This window comes from Arabidopsis lyrata (assembly GCF_000004255.2).
Source record: "Arabidopsis lyrata subsp. lyrata unplaced genomic scaffold ARALYscaffold_4, whole genome shotgun sequence".
NCBI lineage: Eukaryota > Viridiplantae > Streptophyta > Magnoliopsida > Brassicales > Brassicaceae > Arabidopsis > Arabidopsis lyrata.
This window is the reverse complement of record NW_003302552.1, coordinates 15,965,263-15,988,751: the sequence shown is the minus strand read 5'-3', so window position 1 is coordinate 15,988,751 and position 23,489 is coordinate 15,965,263. Positions and strand designations below refer to the sequence as shown.

Here is a 23,489-nt window from a genome sequence, read left to right as displayed (position 1 = left end):
AATGTTGCATAATTTTGTAATTGTAAGAAAAACATATTTCTGTAAAAAAAATTTTGTAAGTAAATAAAGAAAACTAATGGGCCTAAAACCCTAGGGGGCTATTAGATTGAGAATTTGCTAGATTGGGGGATTTTTGGAAAAATATAAAAGGACGGGGAAAAATGTAGAATCCAAGTGAAAAAGAAATCAGAGCGAGAGAGAAGAAGAAGACGGTTCTAGGTCTTGTTTGCTTTCCCCTCCTGCTATCGACCAAGCGAACAATCTCCAGCCACCCACCGATGAAGCGATCAATCAACGAAGTCGTCGGATCTACTTCCGTCAATACTCTCGATTCCTCCGTTGGTAAGAAGCCTGTCTTCCTCACCAAAGCTCAGCGCGAAGAACTAGCCCTAAAACGCCGTCAGGATCAAATCTCCGAGCAACGTGTCCGCCGCGAACAGCTTGGTCGCCCCGAGCCCGAGACTGAAGATGTCTCCAATGGGGATACCAATCGGGATAAGGATCGAGATAGAGATCGGGACCGAGACCGAGAACGTGACCGCGACAGGGAGAGAGATAGAGGGCGAGATCGAGACCGCGATAGGGATAGAGATAGAGATAGAGAGCGAGAGAGAGACCGTGAGCGTGACCGTCGTGAACGAGATCGTGAACCGGATCGGAGAAATAGAGAGAGGGAGAGGGAAGAGGAGGTTAAGGCTAGGGAGAAGGCGCGGGTTGAGAAATTAGTTGAGAGAGAGAGGGAGAAGGAACTTGACGCCATTAAAGAGCAGTATCTTGGAGGTAAGAAGCCGAAGAAGAGAGTCATTAGGCCCAGCGAGAAGTTTCGTTTCTCTTTCGATTGGGAAAACACTGAGGATACTTCTAGGGATATGAACGTTCTTTACCAAAACCCTCATGAAGCTCAGCTTCTGTTTGGGAGAGGGTTTCGTGCTGGTATGGACCGTCGTGAGCAGAAGAAACAAGCGGCCAAGCATGAGAAAGAGATGCGAGACGAGATTCGTAAGAAAGATGGTATTGTTGAGAGACCAGAGGAAGCGGCTGCTCAGAGAGTTCGAGAAGAAGCTGCTGATACTTATGACTCGTTTGATATGAGGGTTGATAGGCATTGGAGCGATAAGAGATTAGAGGAGATGACTGAAAGGGATTGGCGTATTTTCAGAGAAGATTTCAATATCTCTTACAAGGGTTCGAGGATTCCTCGTCCAATGAGGAGCTGGGAAGAGAGCAAGCTTACTTCTGAGCTTTTGAAAGCTGTGGAGAGAGCTGGATACAAGAAACCTTCTCCTATTCAAATGGCTGCTATACCTCTTGGACTGCAACAGCGTGATGTTATCGGCATTGCAGAGACTGGTTCTGGTAAGACTGCTGCTTTTGTTTTGCCTATGTTAGCTTACATCTCTAGATTGCCACCGATGAGCGAAGAGAATGAGACTGAAGGACCTTATGCTGTTGTTATGGCCCCTACTAGGGAGCTTGCTCAGCAGATTGAGGAGGAAACTGTTAAGTTTGCGCATTATCTAGGGTTTAGGGTGACTTCTATTGTAGGTGGTCAGTCAATTGAGGAACAGGGGTTGAAGATAACACAAGGGTGTGAGATTGTGATTGCTACTCCAGGTCGTCTGATTGATTGCCTTGAGAGGCGGTATGCGGTGTTGAACCAGTGTAACTACGTGGTTCTTGATGAGGCAGATCGGATGATAGACATGGGTTTCGAGCCACAGGTTGCAGGTGTGTTAGATGCGATGCCTTCAAGTAATTTGAAACCTGAGAACGAAGAAGAAGAGCTTGATGAAAAGAAGATTTACAGAACCACATATATGTTTAGTGCTACAATGCCTCCTGGGGTAGAGCGGCTAGCTAGGAAGTACTTGAGGAACCCGGTTGTTGTCACCATTGGTACTGCAGGAAAGACCACGGATTTGATTTCGCAACACGTTATTATGATGAAAGAATCAGAGAAATTCTTCAGATTGCAGAAACTGCTCGATGAGCTCGGCGATAAAACTGCCATTGTGTTTGTTAACACAAAGAAAAATTGTGACTCTATTGCTAAGAATCTTGATAAGGCAGGGTACCGTGTCACGACCTTACACGGTGGGAAATCGCAAGAGCAGAGAGAGATCAGCTTAGAAGGATTCAGAGCAAAGAGATACAACGTTCTTGTTGCAACAGATGTTGTAGGACGTGGAATCGATATTCCAGATGTGGCTCACGTCATAAACTACGACATGCCTAAACATATAGAGATGTACACACATCGTATCGGACGTACAGGACGTGCTGGGAAAAGTGGTGTCGCGACTTCGTTCTTGACTCTTCATGATACAGAAGTCTTCTATGATCTGAAGCAGATGCTTGTTCAGAGCAACAGTGCGGTGCCTCCTGAGTTGGCGAGACATGAAGCGTCCAGATTCAAACCAGGTACGGTTCCTGATAGACCCCCAAGACATAGTGACACTGTTTATATAAATTGAGTCGATAGGCTCTTTTGGGATTGATCTCATGCGTGTGTTTAGGCGCATGTTTCATCTTTATGATTCGTAGTTTGATAGTGAACGAAGCAGTAGCAAGTGGGATAGTTGAAACTTGAGTACCTTTTTAAAACTATTAAGTACTGGTTTTTGTTCAAGATAAGTAGCTTTGATTCTCTGCCTAATTTTTCACATATATTTATCCTCTTTGTGTTTAAAATTGAAAATTGATGCTCGAGAATGAGTAACTTATCATGACGATGCTAAGCAAGAGTCAGTTTGGTTATGTCGAAATGACTTCGCGAACTCGACCTTTCCTTTATCCAAAAGCACTAAAGAATGTGAAATATTTTCTTTTGTAATGCTTCGTAATCCCTTTGTCTACAACTACTATATTGCATTTTAGTGTGGGATTTTATTCACTGTATGACGCTGTAACAAATAACTCAATTACTTTTTCTTATACACATAAAAGCAGGATTCTTTATTAAAAGTTAAAACATAGAAAAACCACATGAAACCATAAAAAACATCACTTATACTTAAATGAAAACACCACATGATACCATAACAGGGAGACAACAAAAAGACGAAAAACAACACCAAAATCACTTGTTTGACGATTACATTAAGAAAATAAGAATCTCTCTGCGGACATTGCCTCCACAGTTGGTGAGGTCCTATGTACTTGGAGGAAGAGGAGCTGAATCCATTGGTGCACGAGAAAGCACACAAAAATGAATCTTAGATTCAGATCGATCCCAATACATTCCAATCACATCGCCTTTCTTCAAACCTCTCCTGGTGACAAAGCACGTATGCCATCCGTTGATGAGAACAAACCTTGGATACTTGGCCCATTTCTTTAAAAGCAGCTTGTACGTAGAATCAGTGTCGTGATCATACACGTCGACTGTTAATCCAGAGCCTTCTTGGACCATCATTTGATCATCCACAGGGAGATATCTCAGAATGTGGATGTGTACAAAGCTCTCCTTTAGAACAAGACGTTTTAGATGGCCAAGACTGCATTTGGTCATTACCTTCTTCAAGGTCCATGGATCGGTGACCGTGAGGAGAGTTAGTTCTGTTGAGACGTTGTACCTCTCCTCTTCTTTTCTTGCTTCATTCGACTTAGTCCTCATCCACGCGAGGTTCATTTTTTCTCCGGACGTTGGTTTATTGTAAGCAACGTTGGGATCATGTGGCCATGTTCTGTCATACAAACACAGATCCAGGGAGACCAAACTCTCTTCAGGGTTTTCTGACGACTCGACGGCGTCCAACAGGCAAAGAGTATTAATGGGATGCATATCCATGATAGAAGAAAAGTGAAAAACCTGACAAAGGATCAAAACTCTATAATTTAGTCATACATTTTTAATAAATAAATGGTGTCGTTGTCAAAAAAAAAAAAAAAAAAAAAAAAAATTGGTGTCTGAAAGACTGAAAGCGTTTATTAAATTTTAAGTTTTAAATTATTTTCATATATATGCCTAAAAAACATCAGATCCGTATGAAATGATTTAAAACTACCCAAAACATCTATATTGATTCAAATATTAGGTATTATATTTTTCTCTTTTTCATATATTTTACTAGAGAGATTTTTCAAATTTGTTAAACAATATTGTTTGCATATCAAAATTAATAATTAAAAACCCCCTCTCCAATGAAATATCTATCAAAACAAATTTAAATTAATTCTTTATATATATATATATATATATATATATATATTTCAACTACAATTTCCATACTATAGGTTGAATAACACCAAACAATCAATGTCTAAAACTCGGAATTCTCAATTAAAAAACAAAATATCATCCGAAAAACACAATGGATGAGAAGCCAACCTACACCAAAAACATGCAAGGCGAAGTATGATGCGTTTAAGAAGCGATAATCGTTTTTATATGATAAAAGTTTTGTGAAGTGCTTTATTCTGCGTGTTGTAATTGATGTTTATATAGACATATTGAGTATACATTTATTAGCAAAATATATACATTTAATCTATTTCCTAAGTGTTTTTTTGACCATATATTATTATATAGCGCTATTTATTAAAATGTAATATTTATTAAATATAATATATAATGTCATGGTATATATTAAAAAAATTATAAAAATATATTTAAAGTCTTTATCACATTTAAATAGCATTAAAAATGTACCAAAATTCATCAAGACCAGCTTTGATTCAAAACAAAAATAATTAATATTTATTCCAATAATGAGTTCTTGGTAAGAAAATTATGCGAAAGTAAATGCTAAGCCTTAAAAAGAGAAGAATATATATCTCTCTCCACTCATTGTTCCGATATATATAGCTACTTAGGGTTCTTCTGATCTATAAAAACTTCTGTAGGTGCACGAGAAAGCACACGAAAGTGGAGCCTCGAAGCAAAGCGATCCCAAAACAGTCCAATTTCGTCGCCTTCTCTCAAACCTCTCCTACGGACAAAATACATACGCCATCCTCCGTTTAAAACATAACTATTCAATGTGGTCCATCTCTTTAGAAGCAGCTCGAGTGTAGAGTCAGTGTCGTGGTCATACACATCAATCGCGATTCCTAAACCTTCTTGGATCTTTTTCTGGTCATCCTTGTTGAGATATTTGATAATGTGGTCCTCAATGGGGCCAGTCTGAAGAAGAAGACGGCTAAGTTGGCCAAGATCGCTAGTGGTTAGTACCTTCTTGATGATCCACGGATCTTTAAAGAGTGTTAGTTCAGTTGAGACACCATACCATTCGTCCAGTGCCCTTTCTTCATTCGTGAGATTCCTCATTCGTGCAATCTTTCTTTCTACTTTTGTTAATTTGTAGTCGCTTGGTATGCAAGAAACCTTCAGGTCATCATCAGAGTTCATCTTCCTCTTCTTTGGGTTTTCACAAGACGACAAACAGAGAGTCGTGGAGACCAAACTCTTTTTAGGGTTCTCCGATGACTTGCCATAGAACAAGTATTGAGTATTTGATGCAGAAAAAGGAAGAGGCTGATGAGGCATCTTCATTGCCGATGAATGGAGGTCTAGTGTTGTTTTTTGCAGATTTTGGATCATTCTCGTTCGTTTCTCAAGATGTCGTCGAGAGTTTGTTTATCCAGGACTCAATTTGAGAGAAGGAACGTCGATATATAATAATTTCTTAGTCACCTTTGTCTTAACTTTTTAGGTATTTTCCTCTTTTAAAATGGAAATTCATTTGTTATAGAGAAAAGGAAAAGGATTTATGTGAAAAGTAATTTTTCATTCATTTTTATTCTGCGTTTGAACTATGAAGCTCTTATATATTTTCCATTTCTTAGGGTTTGGGTTTCCGTTTAGATTGAGATGATTGTGCGTCTTAGACTTTGGGTCCCAATTGTATCTCTATTTGCGTGAGTCAATGATCAGATTTAATATGGTTGATGTTATCATCAGAATTTTATTTCAATATAGTTGGTCATTAACAAGAGATATTCAATCTAGATGAGCTAGCGAAGCCCACGACATAGCCCATTACAGCTTTTTTTTTTTTGGACAAATAACCCAATGCATATTTGAACATGCAGATATGTGTTCAATAAGTTTTTTGTTTTGTTTTAACGTGAATTTTTTTATTAACTCAAAGAACAAAGAGGGAGCTTTTTCAACTTATAAGATTTTAAGTTGAATTTTGTGAACCAAATGTGGTAAAGATCATTGCACGAGTGATGATGACCAACATGAGTATAAATCGTCGTGTTCCCGGACAAATCTGTCAATAATTTGCCGATTCAGAATCCTTATTGGTTGGGCGAACATATATGTAAGCGACTTTATCCATGAAATATCTTGTGTAGGCGTGTAGCCAAACAAATACTTATGACTATATTGGGAATATTTTTGTAGTATTCATTACCATCTGTCAAGAAGTATAGCTACCGATGATCTGTTCGCTACTAGTGGCCATGGATATTGACCTTGTAACCAATTGTAGCTAATCACAACATAAAGTTTTGTAACAATTCATACGTAACATGAATTTTCTCATAAACATCCGATCCAATACCAATAGAGAGCTGTAAAAATGCCACCCTCACAAACTGTATATGAACTTTTTTATAACTTGCTACATAAAGTAAACCAATTGAACCCTAATGCACAAGTTACTCCAAAACAATAACAAATATATTCCCGATCAAAGCTTTCTGACCAGAGCGTTCAGATCAAAATTAAAGTACTATCGTAACTAAATACGTATTTTATTATATATACTACTACAATGTGTTCATCTAATTGTATAGATGGCATATTAAGTAATTAAGATGAATGCGACAATGTATGTACATAATTCAATAAATGACATGCTAAATAATCATAAAGAGCTATAAATACCAATATAATACTAGGTCAAAGTTGGCCAATAAGAATAATTCTTTTGTGGCAATCATTTAGACTACGGCATGGTCTTATGCTATTGGTGTGAGATTGGAGTTGATTTGTTCGTGGGAAGTTTGCTCTGACTATAATATTCAAGGTTGACCACAAATATGTAAGCCCATACGTCATCTAGGTCTTTAAATCAATATCTTATTTCACACACTTTTAGATTCCCGATTTGGTCAAATGTTTTATTAATTTAGCAAGTTAGTTTATATGTTTCAGGTTATGTTTTTGTTTGTTAAGTATTGTGTTTTTTCTACAACCACAAGTTTATATGATTGAAAAATGATTCATCAACATCATGCATGTAATGACAATATTTTACCCCCTTAAAAAACCCCTCAATCATTTTTAAAATGGCACGAACAGTCCAAATTGCTTATAATAGAAATAATATTACATTAGAATCCACAATCAGAAACCACATATTAAAAGAGATTCATCGCATATTCCATTCCAGTTTTTTATGATGAAATGTGGAGAGTGTATTCCGTAAAACTATATGTAGCGAATAGAAACAGGATTTGTCCTTTAATTTTGAATATTCATGCTAATAAATAAACCATGAGCTTTTGTAAATTACATAAACTATTTCAAAAATACACTCAACTGTCTTGGATATGACATAAGCGACTTTTGAGAAAATAACATGTAATGTAGCAAAAATAATATGCTATTTTATTTATGTGATAGATGTTTTTTTGGATGTCACGAGATCACATCGATTTAGAGAAAAAAAAAAACGTAATTTGTTCGTCATTTGTACAGTACGTTGTTTGTTAAAATAAAATGATTGTGCGAAATGCATATATATATTAAGGTCAAATGCTAGAAAGATAACCAAGTGGTGGTGGTCCAGTGGTTTCCATTTGCAGAGGAGCGACTCTGTTGGTCTAGCCGTCCAGGCCAGGGATCGACTCCCTGCAAGCGCGACACTTCTGGATTTTACCCCATTTGGGCACTGCCACGTCCTTAGCGATGGGATAACGTGAACCCGGTATGTAAGACCACTTGCCTATTTACCTAAATAATTAGATTTTAATGGTCATTTCGGTAAATTATTAACCCTTTAATGTTTTTTGTAATTAGTATGAGATTTTTCCATAATTTCAAATTTTCATTTGATTGTGGGATTATATTCAAGATGGAAATAATATAATTATTTAAATCCACCACATAAATAATCAAAAATTAGTTTTAACATAAAATTATCATCTAAATACAGAACTGAGCAACTTAACTTAAATATTCTTGGAACATGTTGACCGTTGAAAAGACGAGATTCATCTCGTGAAACAAAGTCACAAATTACTTTTTTCATCACTTTACGTTTCAATTATAATACGTTTACGGTAAAAACATATTTTGTAAAATCACTATAATTTTGTGCCAAATAAATCACAATTTTTGAATTTTTCCGTTTTAATCATAATAAATATTAATATAAACTATAAAGTAATTTAATACATAAAAACAAATAGAATCTCAAAAAGAAAAACCAAACTCTTACGTACATATATTAGACTTGCATTTCTGATACGTAAGAGCATCTCCAATGGTAGACATCCACAGAGTGTCTCACCAATATAATATTAATATTTTTATGTTTAATTTTTTTAGAGAAACTCACACTAAAATTTTACTTCCATTAGTGAGATATCTCTATGGGTGTCTCATCAATATAATATTTATATTTTTATATTAAATTTAATTTTTCAATAATATTTCTAAACATATCAAATTATATCTTAAATATAGTCATTCAAACAAAATAATTATATTTTTATAAGTAACTAATATAATAAATATTAATAATTTTAAAAACATTAATTAATAGTACTATTAATTATAAATAATATATTAAAGAGACTATTATTTTTAAAACCACAATTAAACATAAATTGAATTTTAAACAACATATAAAACCATAATAAAGATATATAAATTAAACACAAAATTACATATAAAACCATGATAACATAAATTAAAATGCAAATAAAAACATACAAAACCAAAATAGATAATATAAGTTTTACTCTTCACTTGATGATGCGCCAAACTTTTGCCATATAGATTTTAATTATATTGGAAATTTTGTAAGTAATGACAAAAGATAACACATTATTTATCAAAATATCAAAATGTTGACAAAATATCAGATTATTCATCTCAGATTTATTTTCTAATATTATAGTATTTTATTAACTAAAAATATTAATTTAAATATCTCTAATATCAATTAAAAATTATATTAATAAATAGTTTAAATTTTTGTATAATGGAACTTAATATATAGATAATTTTATTTTATGAATTGTAGAAAAATAAAAAATAAAAAATAGTAACTTATAAACTATTTAATTGATATTATAAATCTTAGAGTAATTGAATTTTAAAAAAAAATTGTTAAACCAATATAAGAGTGACATGTGTATGAGAGAGAGTGTGTCTAGTGTCTCAAATGAGAAACTTATCTCAAAGCGTCTCAGCTTTTTCCATTAAAAAAATATTTTTTATTTATTTTTGATTTATTTTTATTATGGATGTCTCATGGAGACACTATTGATGGAAGTGCTCTAAGAATGCTAAGAGTTTGATTTTTCTTTTTGATTTTTAATTTGTTTTCATGTGTTAAATAACTTAAATTACTTTATATTAATATTTATTTATGATTAAAAATGGAAAAATTCAAAATTATAGTGATTTTGATACATAAGAATTCTAAGTCAATCAAATTCTAAGCATCAATAAAATTGTTGGATCAATAATTACTCAGCGGCTTGAGCGAACCAATTAAGCCTCCCCAATTATTTCAGAATCTCCTTGTTGAATTTTGGTATAACACAGTCGATTTTTTCTTTAAAGAAACACTATCGATTTTGAGTAATTGTTATGACCTAATCGACTGTGTTATACCAAAATTCAACAAGGAGATTCGAGATGTAACGTTTGTTAAGGTAAATAAAAGAGATGATTACAAAGTCAAAGAATTGTTTTGAAGGTACAAAAAAGTGTGTAAAGTTTATGACCAAAATATCCTCTAGGTTATACAAACTCTCTATAATATTATTGGTCAACAAAAATACATGCGTGTGCGTCTATATATAACATAGATGCAGAGAATAGACATCTTTGCTGTTTCTTTGGCTTGTACCCAAACCCATCTTTGACTTCAAAAATATAACAAAAATAATCATAATTGATATCATCGGATAATGCATAGTGGGAAGAGACCTCTTTCACCAGAATCAATGGCCGGAAAAAAAGAAGAGAAAAAAGAGTTGTGTTGTTGCTCAACTTTGTCGGAATCTGATGTGTCTGCTTTTGTCTCTGAACTCACTGAACAGCCCACCCCACCATCCATGGATGATGAATCTATGCCGCTTACTCTTCAAGGTAATCTCATCAGATCCTTTTTTCCAATAGTTTTATTACTATACTTTATAACTCGTGTGATTGTCTTTTCCATTGGTGATTCTCTTTACACAAACATATGAATGATTTAATCTTGGATTTTTGACATTGTTAATCCCTTAGTGGCTTCACCATATGCCCTTGATCAAATAGAAATATAATCTCATGCATGGCCACAATGTATTAGTTCAATTTACTATATGATTTTTTTATGAATGTTCATGGTTAGATTTTCTTCATGGTTAGATTTTCTTGAAAAAAAACCGTCGGTTTTATTGGTTGGACAAAATTGATCATATTTGATTTTCATCTTGGATTTTGCCATTGGTATAATCCATTAGTGGGCTGCACCATGGCCTTGATCATCAAATGGAGATAAAATCTTATGTATGGCCACAATGTATTAGTTCAATTTATTATATGATTTTTTATGAATGTTCATGGTTAAATTTTCTTGAAGGACAAAATTGATCATATATATATTTGGTTTTCCGACAAATAAGCTTAGCTAGACTTGGTCGCAATGGTCATATTTTGGTTGAGATACCTAGCCAGACAGAGTTTTAGGATTGTAACATATATAGGAAACACGTATTTAAAATGATCACACTTATTTTGTATCCTAAATCATAGGAGATACTTAGCTATAGTTTAATTAACAATAAAGAGGGAGAACATGTATGTAGGTTTATATTTCATAAGTAGATGTAGAAGAGGGGAAAATAAGTTAATGTAGATATTGTTCATATCATATGATTCAGACGCCCTTTAAATAATTTTTACGAAATGCCTCTACACCGATAGTTGATGTTATATTCATAGACACGCATGCACGCTCACCTTTAATTCACCATTTCCCCCACAAGAGTGAACTTACAATTTTCGTCATTTTTTTCTACAGAACAAAGTAACTCGAGGCAACGAAACTACAGAGGCGTGAGGCAAAGACCGTGGGGAAAATGGGCGGCCGAGATTCGTGACCCGAACAAGGCAGCTCGTGTGTGGCTTGGGACGTTCGACACTGCCGAAGAAGCCGCCTTAGCGTATGATAAAGCTGCATTTGAGTTTAGAGGTCATAAGGCCAAGCTTAACTTCCCGGAGCACATTCGTGTCAACCCTACTCAACTCTATCCATCAACTGCTACTTCCCATGATCGCCTTATCGTGACACCACCTAGACCACCTCCAACAATTGCTCCTGACATACTTCTTGATCAATATGGCCTCTTTCAATCTCGAAATAGTGATTCAGGTGCCAACTTATCCATGAATATGTCGTCTTCTTCGTCGTCGTCATTTTTGAATCATCAAGAACATAGACCAAATTTGGAGGATGATGAAAACGTGAAGAACATTACTATCCACAAACGAAGAAAGTAGCATAATCGCATAAAATGCCTCTCCGTCCAAGTTATCAAATGCATTGACCGTTGATGTAGTCCGGCTTTGATCCTCTTGGGCGCTTAATCTCTTTAAGACTTCATTTTGGTAGTCTTTAAAGAGTCTTTGGAGTGGCATTAGCTAGGAATCAGGCCTTATGGGATGAAAAAAATAAGATTTTGGGACATGAATATGCAAGAATGGGGATGAAGAAGACTTTGAAGAAAAAGAAAGATGTCTTGGACAACGTCCTCATATGTCAAGACGACCAACCTGATCGACCGATCAAATGAGATAAGAGTGTTGGCCAGTCGGATCAGGTTGGGTCGAGTATATCAGGTAGATAAGAGTGTGTGCTTTATGTCTTTCCACTCAGAAGTATAGCTTGCTAGTTATCTCCTTTTGTATCACGTATGAAAGAGATTAAAAAAAATCAAAAATATAGAGAGTATACACATGATCAGTGTGTCCGAGTTAACAAAACATAAGCAATTTTTTTTTTAAATATGTATGCACATATATGTTTTAACACGTTGAACAATGAAATTGCTGGTAAATAAGAAGAAATTAGGTAACAACCCGCATGTGTAAGATGAAGCGATTCAAGTAAAATTATTATGGATAAATTATTATATAGGATCCAAGATCTGCTAGTGTAAAACAAGACGTGTAGTAAAAGTTTTTTTGATCTATTCAAATTTACGATTATTTTATATAAGAATATGTTTCACACGTGAAATATTTGAACGGAGGAGAAAAGTTCAACATCATGAAAAAAATATTCATGAAATGTTTTCATTTATGGCAATATGTCTTTTTGTGTTTTTAAAAAACAAATTCATATCTGTTACTATGTTTTATCGAGTAATCATAACCATTTAACCTGTTTTTTTACGGAGAAAATATATTTCACGTAATTTGATGGACCAGTCCACGAAGAACAGCAGTCATAAAATTAACATCAAAACTAATATGCACCATCATATGATTGATTACATGTGGACACTATTAAATGCTATGTGTTATCGAAACATAATAATAACATATAGATTCATTAAAAAAAAATAGTACATGAATAGATGATATCATAAATTGCTATTGGTTTTATAGTGTTTCTCAATTATTATATAAGGGATATGAGATTTTTTTTAAAACAATCAATGATAATAAATAATATAGGTATGAAATCGAAACATTTTAATTACAAAATCATTTGTATGTATTAACCTCATAAAAGAGGAAGAAAATTATCCTAATATATTAAACCCAATTTAGAACACAAATTACCCTCATAACTCACAAATCACAACAATAAAAGAAAATATATATATATATATATAGAGAGAGAGATGAACTCAAAGAAAACAGCCTTCTTCTTGATTCTGTTCCTAATTGTATCTGCCTTATGTGAGTTCTTCACTCATATACAAATATATTATAATTCATTTTAATCAGATATCAATATGTCAACATGTATTACAATAAATTGGATCTGATTTGATGCGGTTTTAGTTTCAGATCAGTAATCAACTATATTTAATTGGCAAAGCAGCCATAGTTTTTTCTATTAGATTATAATTCTATTTTGGTTTTTAGGATATATAAAACTAAATGTTAACAAAATTTTGTATGGATTTTCATATCAATTTGTTTTGTTTAATTAGGTGGTTCAAACACATTTGGTTTATCTAAATTGAACAGTTACAATTTTTTGAATTGTTATTGTTTTTTCTTTTGGATAATCTATTTGAAGGTATAACGATGACAGAAAGCAAAAAATGTCACAAAGACTCAGATTGCAAACACAAAATACCATGTGCAATTCCTGTTGCCTGTCTATATGGCGGTTGCGTTTGTACATTAATGGCATTTGCAAATCGGTCTTTCTCTGCTTGTAAACTTATGTGTGCACAGCTGGGAAAAAACACTATAAGCCATTTTGATTCTAGTCATTGTGTTTGCGGCGATAAGTAAGAAAGCACACATATTGAATAACAAGAGAATTTGCAAAACGTGAATAAAAAGTAATATAAAATTATTTCGTTTCTTTTATAATAACAATTCTTTCTATTCAAAATCAAACAAAAGCTAGGTGGATCTAGATGGATCAGTCAACTGATCAAACGAACAGCACCCAACTAGCTTCTTGAACTTGTTCTTCAAGTGTGTACCCGACATGTGTCATTGTGGTATCTCTTAGAATCTCTTCTTTGAGAAACTATTTCTTGCAGTTTCCTCCCTCTCTCCTAAATTTTGATTTTTTTTTTAACTTTAATTAAGATCTTTTGTAAAGTAAGTGATTATTGGTAGACCATGTTTAGATCATAGGAATTGATTTGAAATTGAAATAATGTAAGATCATTAGTTTACAATTTTAAAAACTTTAAGAAATAACTTTTAAATTGCAAACTTAAAAAACTTTTACTAAAATAGATTTGAAAATAAAAAGAAACACAAAATATAATATCAAATTTTTATGAAACAAAAAAGAACATTAAAGATATAAATAAAAAAAATAAACAAACAAACATATTATTTAATTAAACCCTAACATAGATTTCGGATCGAAAGAGAAATGAAATGTTTTTTTCCTTTGCAAAAATTCGTAGCCAATGATGAAGCGCCACATCACGCTAAAACTGGGCCAAGAACAGTTCTACAACAAGAACAGATCTACAACAGATCTAACACTATTCACAATATTTTCTATTTTTAAAAGGCTAAGAACACCTAAGTGTTCTACCTTTAAATATGGCCTTAGAATCTCTTCTTTGAGAAACTATTTCTTGCAGTTTCCTCCCTCTCTCCTAAATTTTGATTTTTTTTTTTTTTTTTGTTTTGTTTTGTGTTAGAAACTTTGGAAAGAAACTCCCAATGGAGGTGGGCTCAATAGAATAGCTCTAAAGGTTATAAAAAGAATATTATAGGGGTCAAAGTGAACAGTACTAGTACTATGAGCGCCTAAATGCAAATAATCAAATTATGCCGGCCTGACAATCGAAACGACAACGTTTTCTGATGGACGATTAAATCTCTAATTTTTGTTAACTGAGCTAAATTTGTCTCGTCGTCCAAATAATTAATACATTTTGATGTACTATATTATGTGCTAGGGTTAGTGCTATTGACCTAATATCCAAGATTAAGATACTTATTCTTCATTTAGTTGGTAATATTCCGGTTTGGTGAAAGAAACAATCATGTTCGGTTGATTTGTAAGGTTTTGGTTTGCTTGATCATGGGGAAGCTGTAAGCTCCTGAGCTTAGGTTTTGAGGACGGTCTTGGTTCGGGAAATCTCGTGGCAACTCCATGGGATAGTCTAACCCTTTAAGCGTGTAGGCGATCGACAAGACTATTTCATCTTTGTGTTAATCTCGCTCTATCGTTGCAGCTTCTGTTTGTGGGTTTCCGGCTTTCCGCTTTGCGGCTACTCTTTTTGTGTTTGTCTTTGTAAGCTTCTATCAAAAATTAAAAAAAGAAAGGTATAAAACTCAACAATCATACCAAAAATATATATATATATTCTTCATTTAGTTATCAAACTAATACACCTAAATTGATACAAGAGAAAATGGGCATTGCCCTCTTCCTCATTCCTCATCATCTCTAAGGGAAAGGTTCATATCAAAATAGAAAACAATCTTTCTAACATCAATTGTAATAATTCAACCTTGTTCAGATCGAACAACCCTGGATATGAGAGAGCCTATAAGCGAAGAAGAAATTCTGATATATTTTTAAAGAAAGGAATGTGGTGGAACAAGTTAAAAATTATTTACAATGGGATATGCATCCATCTAAAATCTCAATGGATGTTGAATACTACTAATACTGGTAACAACATACTCAGATCACAACATGTCAATAAACCTGTAACATTCTCTAACTTGGCAATAGTCTCACAAAGTAACGTACAACACAACATACTCATGGGTAGCCATCAAGCACGCCTTTGAGTAGGTTTAACCCTTCCGCAGATATGCTCCGCCTCACCCGTGACGGCATTCGGATCTCTATCCTCTGTGGAGGATCCGGAGAGAAGCACACAACAATCACTGTTAAATTGTCACATGTATTCCGTTTAAGGGCCTCCCTCACAAGCTCTCTAGAGCATCTCTCTGGATCATTATGAATCATCAGTTCCTTCCTAGCGATTGTCACAGCGCACTGACTGCTCATCACATCCCACAGACCGTCACATCCCATTATCAAGAACTCATCGTCTTCACTCAGGTCTGTCTCTTGCAACTCTGGCTCTGGGCTTAGAGGACAAGCAGATCCTTTGGGACCTTTCATGTGCCAGTCTCCAATGGCACGTGCAACTGATAGTTGCCCGTTGAGGTAGCCATCATACACAACTCCACCTAACTTTTCTATTCTTACTTTCTCGGCGGTGCAGTTTGGTTTGTGATCTTTGGACAACTCAATTGCTCTACCTTTTCTCCCCAGTACTGCTCGGCAATCACCAGCATTTGCAATTATCAACCTCCTGTAAAGAAAGAAAGTAGCAATTCTATTCAAAATCAAATCAAAACTACAAAAAATGGTAAAACAGCCCATTACACTGAGGGTGAAAGTAAGCAAGTACTCAAACCGCCTTATTCTTTATCTAATACACACATGCAACCTGATAGGTATTGATGAGTTTACAGGTGATAACATATATAACTTCCTAAGTTCATAAATATGAATTAAATGCCCTTACCTTCCAAATATAAAAGCTGTCAGCGCAGTGGTCCCAGAAGAGATGTCAAGAGAAGAATCATCTGCAAATTCATAATCAGCTTTTAAGAAAGCACTCTTAATTGCCTTCTTTACGCATAGTGGGAAGGAGGAGTCCTCTACAATGAATCTCAGTATGTTCTTTCTAACAAAGTGTGCTGCATCTGTGCCACCGTGGCCATCAAATACCTGCCAAAGGACACACAATCAACAAATGTTAAAAGACTTTATGAAGTAATACCTCTGATATCGTACAAAAGAAGAAAGAAGAATCAGGCTTATGAACTACTTTTATGCTTCTTTAGGTAAGATTTGAAGATACACTCACCCCATAGAAGGCTCCAAGAGAAGAGCATTGAACAGCTGCACCAAGATGATGAACAAGATCATCGATGCAAATGTGTTCATCTTCCATGAACTGTTTTGCCCCTTGCTCAGCACAACTTCCTGATCGGTACACAGGCAGAAACTCCGATTTTTCATCAAGTGACTTCATAACCAAATTACAAACATCCACATCCTGCACAAACAGAAACCAGTTACATCATTCGAATCCCATTGCAACTACAAAAGAGGAAAAAAATAAATAACAGAAATTGCGGGTCAAATAAATTACCGTATTGGCTGCAACCTGCAGCCTAGTAGCACTGCTTGTGAGGTGCCTCGGAGGTTTTCCTTTACTTATCTGCTTAGTGTCATCTAAGTTATCTAAAGTATCAATTTCTGTTGCAGAAGAAGCATTGTCCTTGTTGAAATCTCCCTCAAGAACCGTTAACAAAGGTGAAAAATCCATACTCATCGCTGAGTTCTTCTCTGAATCATATAAATCTATCAGCAATCCAGAAAGAGTCTCTTCAGTAACTATTCCTCTTGTGATAGCGTTTTCAAGTCTGTTGCTTTCCAAGGACTTCCTTTATTCCCACTAGATCCAAGATCAACAGAGACCAACTTAAAGGATTAAACTTTGTGAGAAACAAACTTCACCAAAGACCTTGACAACTACAGCAACCTTCCTTCCGAAAGATCAATTTCAGATTTTGATAAAATACCCAAAATCAGCAGATCCTTGATCTTGTAGCAGACTCAACAAATGAAGAAAGTGAAGAAATCCAATAACCCACCACACCAACTATCCAAAGCTTGCTTCTACAACTTAATTAAGCACCAAATCAAGCTTCCAAAAACAACTCTGTTATAGAACCAGCTCTACTCAAAGGTTTTTACTTTTTCTCAGGTCAGATCAAGCAAATCGATTATCCAGAAATATAACCAAAACCCAGAAGCCTATTCAACAAAACCCACCTCGCAAATTTCAGAAACCCCCGAAGAATTCAACTTTCAGACTAAACCCCAAAAATTTGATGAAAAAAATGAAATCTTGAAGCAGGTAGAGAATTCAGAAAGATAACAAAATTACAGAAACAAAAAAAAAACTCTGAAATTTCTCACAGATGACAATGATGATGAAATCTTCTTATTCTCTCTTACCGTCAGATCCTTTTTGAAGAAATTCTCGAAAACCCCAGAAAAAAGTTATAGCGTTTAAAGAAGAAGAAGAAGAAGAACAGAATTTGACGAAGGACAATTTCCAAAAGCTTTCTTGAGAGAGAAAGATAGATAGAGAAAGATAGATAGAGAAAGAGAAAGCTTGTGTCTCGTTCGGTATTTGGTTGGCCACCGGCGTTTCCAGGTAATCTCTTAGATCGTCTATCTGTCAAACCGGAGCTATCCTACCGACACGTGTCTATAAATCAACGGCTATGCATTACTTTGACCGGGTGGTACCGCCACAGATTCCTAACCGTTGGATCTCTTAGATAGAAAATCGACGGTCAATATCACTTCCACGCAAATCTCCTTTTTGTCTTTCCCAATGGCGAGAGGTTACCTCCGATTAAAATAATAAAGTAGCGGCGTCAGATTCCCGCCATCCACGTGTCGTATAAATATTGGTTACAGTAATGTTTCGGCTGGGTTCACATTACAGAGAAATTTGTTTCCGGTTTAGGTTCATCAAAACCGGTAGAAATAAATTGGTAGTTAGTTGTTGGACATCATAATTCATACTGATGGAATTAAGCATATTAATTTCGTAATTATCATCTAATGACTTTTATTGCAACTAAAAGTATAAATTGGTAATGATTAAATTTAGAAACTTTTGAAGACTAATTAGAGTCTAAGACTAACAAACATATATATGGTTGTTCCACAGATGATTATGGAGTTGAATGTTCTATTTGATGATTGTTGAGATTTTTATTTGTCCTTTCTAGTGGAATCGTATTGGGATTAATATCTTCTTCTTCTTCTTCTTCTTCTTTTTTTCGCCAATTTAATATTTAGGGATCTTTTCATTGTAACTTGTAAGTAAGTTTAGCTTTGTGCATTGTTTTAAGTGTTTTTTAAAATTTATTTTCTGTTCATAATATTTTAAGTTTTAATTAGAGGACTAACACTTTTTTTTAATGAATATTACATTTCCGTTTGATGAAACATGTTTCATGTTTGAATGGAGAGAGTAAAGATTCCAATGTGAATTCTTGAAACTTCTATTCAAACATGTTTGTTAATTGTTAGTAGTTGTTAAGGATTTGACTTTTAAGGTACATTTATTTATTTTCTAATATGCTATCAATCAGTAGGTCAAACATATTTGTGCTAAATAAGATGTCGCGAAATGACGTATAAGAGTATTCTTGACTAAATATTTTTACAAATTTGGCGTATAATTCTTCACAAATTCTGTTGTTGTTTTTTAAAGAGAGAATGCATAACGTGGGTGATAATGTTGTAAGACGGTCAAAATCCCTTAGACTTAACATCTATTTATTGATTTAGATTGGATCATAACAATGGATAAAAGGAGGAAAAAAAAACAAAAACATGTCAATTATCACAAAGCGTTAAATAAATCACATTGGAGAGTAATCAAACCAGAAGCAAGAGAGAAATATCTTGTGATTAATTTGTGAATAACGAGTGGTTCACTTCTTAGCTTTTTGGTTAGCGGAATCTATGGCAGAGGGAGCACCACTACCGGAGAGGGTTGGTGCATCGGTTGTACCGCCGCCTTGGCCAGGCTTAACGTCTTGGTGACCGGAAGTTCCATAAGCATTCTTCTTATAATCTTCTATATCCTCATACTTTGTGTACGGACTTGTTTCTAGTGGCAACTCTTCTTTCTCTTCTCTCTTCGACAAATTTCCTGACATATTTCTTGAATTTAAGTTTATCTTTTTTTCTTCTTCTTCTTGTCTGAAGACAATAATATATTTTGGAAAAGAAAAAGAGAGTTAATTACTTATTGGAGACGTAAATAACTTTTGTCCAAAGAAATTGCACAAAATTGGCCATCGAACTAGGGAGTGTCATTGACTAGGTAATTTCGTCATTTGGCTAAATCTCAATTTCTCTTTATTTCAAAGCTCTAAAATCTAGAGCATGCACGCATTGTCTAAAAGATATTCGCAATGCCACTAAGTGAATAATCATTTGGTTAGCAAAATAATAACTATTTGTGATACATTTTCACACCTTAAGTTACAAACCTAAAATTAAAAACCTATAATATAAAAGAATACAACAAAAGATTATATCATGAAAGAAGTACATAATTGTGTTCTTCTTCTTCGACATAAGAAGAATTCAACACAGTTACGAATCCTTCTTCCAACATCTGTCTACTAACCAAACTAACAAGATCCTTTGTCTCTTCAATCCTCGGATGCATTGTATCTCCCACAACAAAAACATGCCACTGATTCTTCAGCGCGATCCAACTGCAACCCACTTCTTTGCTCACCCCGTTTGTTCTCATGAGTTTCCAAACCCGTTCCACATCTCTCATCCGCCCTAAAGCCGTGTAAATGCCTGCCAGTTGCACATACGTTGATGATTCTCTAGATCCAAGGGACATGAGCTTCTCTCCTGCATAAACTCCTAGCTCACAATTCCCATGGTTCTTACATGCGCTTAATAGTATCCGCCAAAGGCATAAACCGTGATCAATACTAGCTGATTCGATGAATTCTTTTGTCTCTTTGAGCTGTCCTGCACGGCTCAGCACATCAACCATACAAGCATAGTGGTCAACTTTTGGATCAAGCCCGAACTGATCAGACATCATATGGAAATAAGACCAGCCTCTCTCTACAAACCCTTTATGGCTGCACGCTGATATAATGTTCACGAAAGTGACATCATCTGGTTCTGTTCCTTCTGCTAACATCTCCTCAAACAGTTCCAAAGCCTCATCTCCTTGTCCGTTATGGGACAAGCCTGAGATCATCGCGTTCCAAGACACAACATCTTTATTGGGAGTTCTTCTAAAGACGAGGTTCCCATCTTCTAAACTCCCGCACTTTGTGTACATTGTAGAAAGTGCACTTCCAATTGGAACTTCAAGCCCAAACCCGTGCTTGATTGTGTGGCCATGTACTTGCTTTCCGAGCTCCAAGGTAGCTAGAGAGGAGCAAGCTTTTAGAACACTTGCCATGGTTGGGTCGTTTGGGATAATACCTGCTGTTTTCATTCTGCGGTACAGAATCAAAGCCTCTTCGTTATCTGAGTTTTGAACATATCCGCTAATAAGCGATGTCCAAAGCGCCACATCACGTTCTTGTAGGCAGTCAAAACCTTTCCTGGCATCTGCTAGACAACCGGCTTTTGCATACATGTCAACCAATGCAGTAGTTGCAAATAAATGTCTTTCAAATCCCAACTTTAACAAGAAAGAATGAAGTTGTTTCCCTTCTACTAGATAGCAAATGTCACTGCATGCATTTAGAACCCCAACAATCGTGTATTCACTGGGCTTGATTCCAGCAGAAAACATTCTCGAGAAAAGCTTTATTGCTTCAAGTGATTCCCCATTCTGAGAATAACCAGTGACCATTGCTGACCATGTAATTGAATTTCTGTCACCAGACGAGTCAAACATCTTGCATGCCTCATTCAAGCTCTCACACTTTGAATACATTGTAACGAGCGCATTACTCAAAGCTACAAACCCAAGCAACCCATTTTTAACTGTGATGCCATGGATTTGCCTGCCTAGTCCTACATATACGGTTGCAGCCAGCGAGCTAAGAACCGCAGTGAAGACATAGTCACTATCACTTTCTTTCTCCTTCTCCTCTAAGAAACAAATTGAAGACTTTAATTGCCTCCTCAACACGTCCTTCTTGTAGCATAACCAGAAACCATAGTAGACCATGTATAAGTATTTCTTTCAGGCATAAAGGCGAACACTTTAAGTCCATCCTCGACCAAGCCCGCTTTACAGTACATGCCCACCAACGAAGTGTCAACATATATATCCCCAAAACTTGACATTTTGACCACAAGTGCGTGAGCCTGCCTCCCAACTGTACAACTTTGAAGACTCGACTCAGCCTTAAAAATCCCGGCAAGAGTATAAGCATTTGGTAGTATATCCTGTGCTCTCATCTCCCGAAACAGCTGCATAACAGTGTGGGAGCTGGAGATACCGCCGTTCTGAGAATAGCCAGTGATGAGACTGTTCCAGGACACAACATCCTTGCAGATTATGGCGTTGAAGATGGAGTGGGCTTTGGCCAATTGTCCACATTTAGCGTAAAAGTTGACAAGGACATTGGCATGTTGGGTGCATGTTGATGTACCCGTCCTGATGATCTGTGCATGAACTGCACGTCCAGCCACGAGGTTCCTATGCTGTGAATGATGAGTCAGTGCTTTTAATAACGTGGAAGTATGAGAGAACGGGTTGATTTCGGTTTGAAAGGTACTTGGATACATTGCTGCGATTGGTATACAACATTGTTTGTCCCTACACAGAACACGCTGATGATGGTAAGGAATGAAATATTCATATTATCAGATACTAAATAATAGCTGAATTACTATCTAAGAGCAAAAGTGTCAAAGTAGATCATCTAATGGAAAGGAAAAGTACTCACTGAGTCGTTGTTCTCGATTTGTCTAGACCAGAGTGTTCTTCCAACTCAGGTTTCTGTCTAATTGCTAAACTCTGACCATTTTGAATAAAAATCAATCTAAATGCTACTAAAAGATAATCAAATAACATAAAACATGCAGTAAAGAGGTATTTATGTACCTCTCTGTCTAAATCAGTGAAAAGGCCAATACTTCCAACTCCATAAATATCTTTCTCAAGTTTCTTCTTTATTGCTGTCAATTACACATGGAGAAACTGTCAACACCAAATTACTTACAGAGTGCATGAAAAACCACCCACATTAAGCCTAATGCTATCGTTTACAGCCCCATGAATCTCATGGTCTACTTTGAAATTAATCTTCATCATTTGCGAGAGTTCAACAATTTTTAGAATACCAAAGATAATGAACACTGACACAAATTCTTAGGCATGATTGCTTAAACTATGTTATTTTTCATTCCTAGATTCGCATCTGCTTCGGCTAACGTAAATTATATCCTAAGTTTCGAAATTGCCATTGCGGCCACCGCTCTGATAATCCTTGAAAAGTTGTGCCTTTATCAATAAGTTCTATAAGCTTCGAAATGATATAGCCCGAAATCATTCCCAAAGAAAATGCATGACAAAGTTTAATAGAAGTAAACATAATTTACCCTTCATGGCAGGAGCTTTGATCATAGAATTCAACACCTTTGTGGGGCAGCCTGAACATAACATTTCCATCATTAGCGGCGCTAGTTAAATTGAATTCCAAGTACTTAACGCTATTCTCTGATTAATACTTCAAACTACTCAACAATGTACTTATATTTCAAAGCAATCTGATACTTCAAAAACCAAAACAGAAAACTGAGAAACTTTCGAACAAAAGATAATCAATCAAATAATTTAACAAGGCATTATGAGTAACTAACCATACCAGAGAAAGATCGGTACTTTTACCTTATACTCAAGAACAACCAAAAATATACACTCTAAGCCTTTCTTCCATGAATCTTATAGACGCGGACATGGAACTACTGCAATAACCACAAACAGTCAGAAACAAAAAAATATATATATTTGAGTGAAAAGACGCGTCTTATATAGCACAGGTATCTCTTAGGCATTTTATCGAACACTTTGTGTGCAGAAACAAATAT

The 23,489-nt window shown here is 35.3% G+C and overlaps 6 protein-coding genes across 6 annotated transcripts; 2 read left to right on the top strand and 4 right to left on the bottom strand.

Annotated features, from left to right (window-relative positions):
* Positions 1-157: 157 nt before the first annotated feature.
* LOC9315535 (DEAD-box ATP-dependent RNA helicase 21) lies at positions 158-2,698 on the top strand. Its single transcript, XM_002881250.2, has one exon. The coding sequence runs from the start codon at positions 279-281 to the stop codon at positions 2,472-2,474; it is 2,196 nt and encodes a 731-aa protein (XP_002881296.1). The 5' UTR covers positions 158-278; the 3' UTR covers positions 2,475-2,698.
* Positions 2,699-2,939: 241 nt separating this feature from the next.
* On the bottom strand, positions 2,940-7,469 carry LOC9317363 (B3 domain-containing protein At2g33720). Its single transcript, XM_002879421.2, has 2 exons — positions 5,174-7,469; positions 2,940-3,811 (listed from the first exon to the last, which is right to left on the bottom strand). Exons 1-2 carry the CDS (start codon positions 5,540-5,542, stop codon positions 3,152-3,154), a joined length of 1,029 nt encoding a protein of 342 aa, XP_002879467.2. The 5' UTR covers positions 5,543-7,469; the 3' UTR covers positions 2,940-3,151.
* A 2,546-nt stretch (positions 7,470-10,015) lies between these two features.
* On the top strand, positions 10,016-12,258 carry LOC9317362 (ethylene-responsive transcription factor ERF112). Its single transcript, XM_021027202.1, has 2 exons — positions 10,016-10,282; positions 11,202-12,258. The coding sequence occupies exons 1-2, from the start codon at positions 10,102-10,104 to the stop codon at positions 11,678-11,680; spliced, it is 660 nt and encodes a 219-aa protein (XP_020882861.1). The 5' UTR covers positions 10,016-10,101; the 3' UTR covers positions 11,681-12,258.
* A 3,132-nt stretch (positions 12,259-15,390) lies between these two features.
* Positions 15,391-17,884, bottom strand: LOC9315533 (probable protein phosphatase 2C 27). The gene is made up of 4 exons (XM_002879420.2): positions 17,020-17,884; positions 16,732-16,923; positions 16,387-16,592; positions 15,391-16,170 (listed from the first exon to the last, which is right to left on the bottom strand). The coding sequence occupies exons 1-4, from the start codon at positions 17,200-17,202 to the stop codon at positions 15,609-15,611; spliced, it is 1,143 nt and encodes a 380-aa protein (XP_002879466.1). The 5' UTR covers positions 17,203-17,884; the 3' UTR covers positions 15,391-15,608.
* Positions 17,885-19,191: 1,307 nt separating this feature from the next.
* LOC9315532 lies at positions 19,192-19,765 on the bottom strand. Its single transcript, XM_021027534.1, has one exon. It carries the CDS (start codon positions 19,616-19,618, stop codon positions 19,391-19,393), a length of 228 nt encoding a protein of 75 aa, XP_020883193.1. The 5' UTR covers positions 19,619-19,765; the 3' UTR covers positions 19,192-19,390.
* Positions 19,766-19,861: 96 nt separating this feature from the next.
* LOC9315531 (pentatricopeptide repeat-containing protein At2g33680) lies at positions 19,862-23,334 on the bottom strand. Its single transcript, XM_021027531.1, is given in 8 exon segments — positions 19,862-20,028; positions 20,031-21,540; positions 21,542-21,586; positions 21,588-22,215; positions 22,346-22,416; positions 22,504-22,577; positions 23,001-23,051; positions 23,290-23,334. Coding segments are annotated over 7 exon segments (2,385 nt in total). The 5' UTR covers positions 23,026-23,051; positions 23,290-23,334; the 3' UTR covers positions 19,862-19,996.
* Positions 23,335-23,489: the final 155 nt, after the last annotated feature.

Excerpts from the sequence above, each read along its gene's own strand:
- LOC9315535 (XM_002881250.2), top strand. The coding sequence starts at position 279 with ATGAAGCGATCAATCAACGAAGTCGTCGGATCTACTTCCGTCAATACT.
- LOC9317363 (XM_002879421.2), bottom strand. The coding sequence starts at position 5,542 with ATGATCCAAAATCTGCAAAAAACAACACTAGACCTCCATTCATCGGCA. Across the intron at positions 3,812-5,173 it reads ATCCGTGGATCATCAAGAAG|GTTTTTCACTTTTCTTCTAT; the intron begins GTACTAACCACT and ends ATCCTTTGTCAG.
- LOC9317362 (XM_021027202.1), top strand. The coding sequence starts at position 10,102 with ATGCATAGTGGGAAGAGACCTCTTTCACCAGAATCAATGGCCGGAAAA. Across the intron at positions 10,283-11,201 it reads TATGCCGCTTACTCTTCAAG|AACAAAGTAACTCGAGGCAA; the intron begins GTAATCTCATCA and ends TTTTTTCTACAG.
- LOC9315533 (XM_002879420.2), bottom strand. The coding sequence starts at position 17,202 with ATGAGTATGGATTTTTCACCTTTGTTAACGGTTCTTGAGGGAGATTTC. Across the intron at positions 16,593-16,731 it reads CTCTTGGAGCCTTCTATGGG|GTATTTGATGGCCACGGTGG; the intron begins GTGAGTGTATCT and ends GTCCTTTGGCAG. Across the intron at positions 16,171-16,386 it reads ACAGCTTTTATATTTGGAAG|GAGGTTGATAATTGCAAATG; the intron begins GTAAGGGCATTT and ends CTTTCTTTACAG.
- LOC9315532 (XM_021027534.1), bottom strand. The coding sequence starts at position 19,618 with ATGTCAGGAAATTTGTCGAAGAGAGAAGAGAAAGAAGAGTTGCCACTA.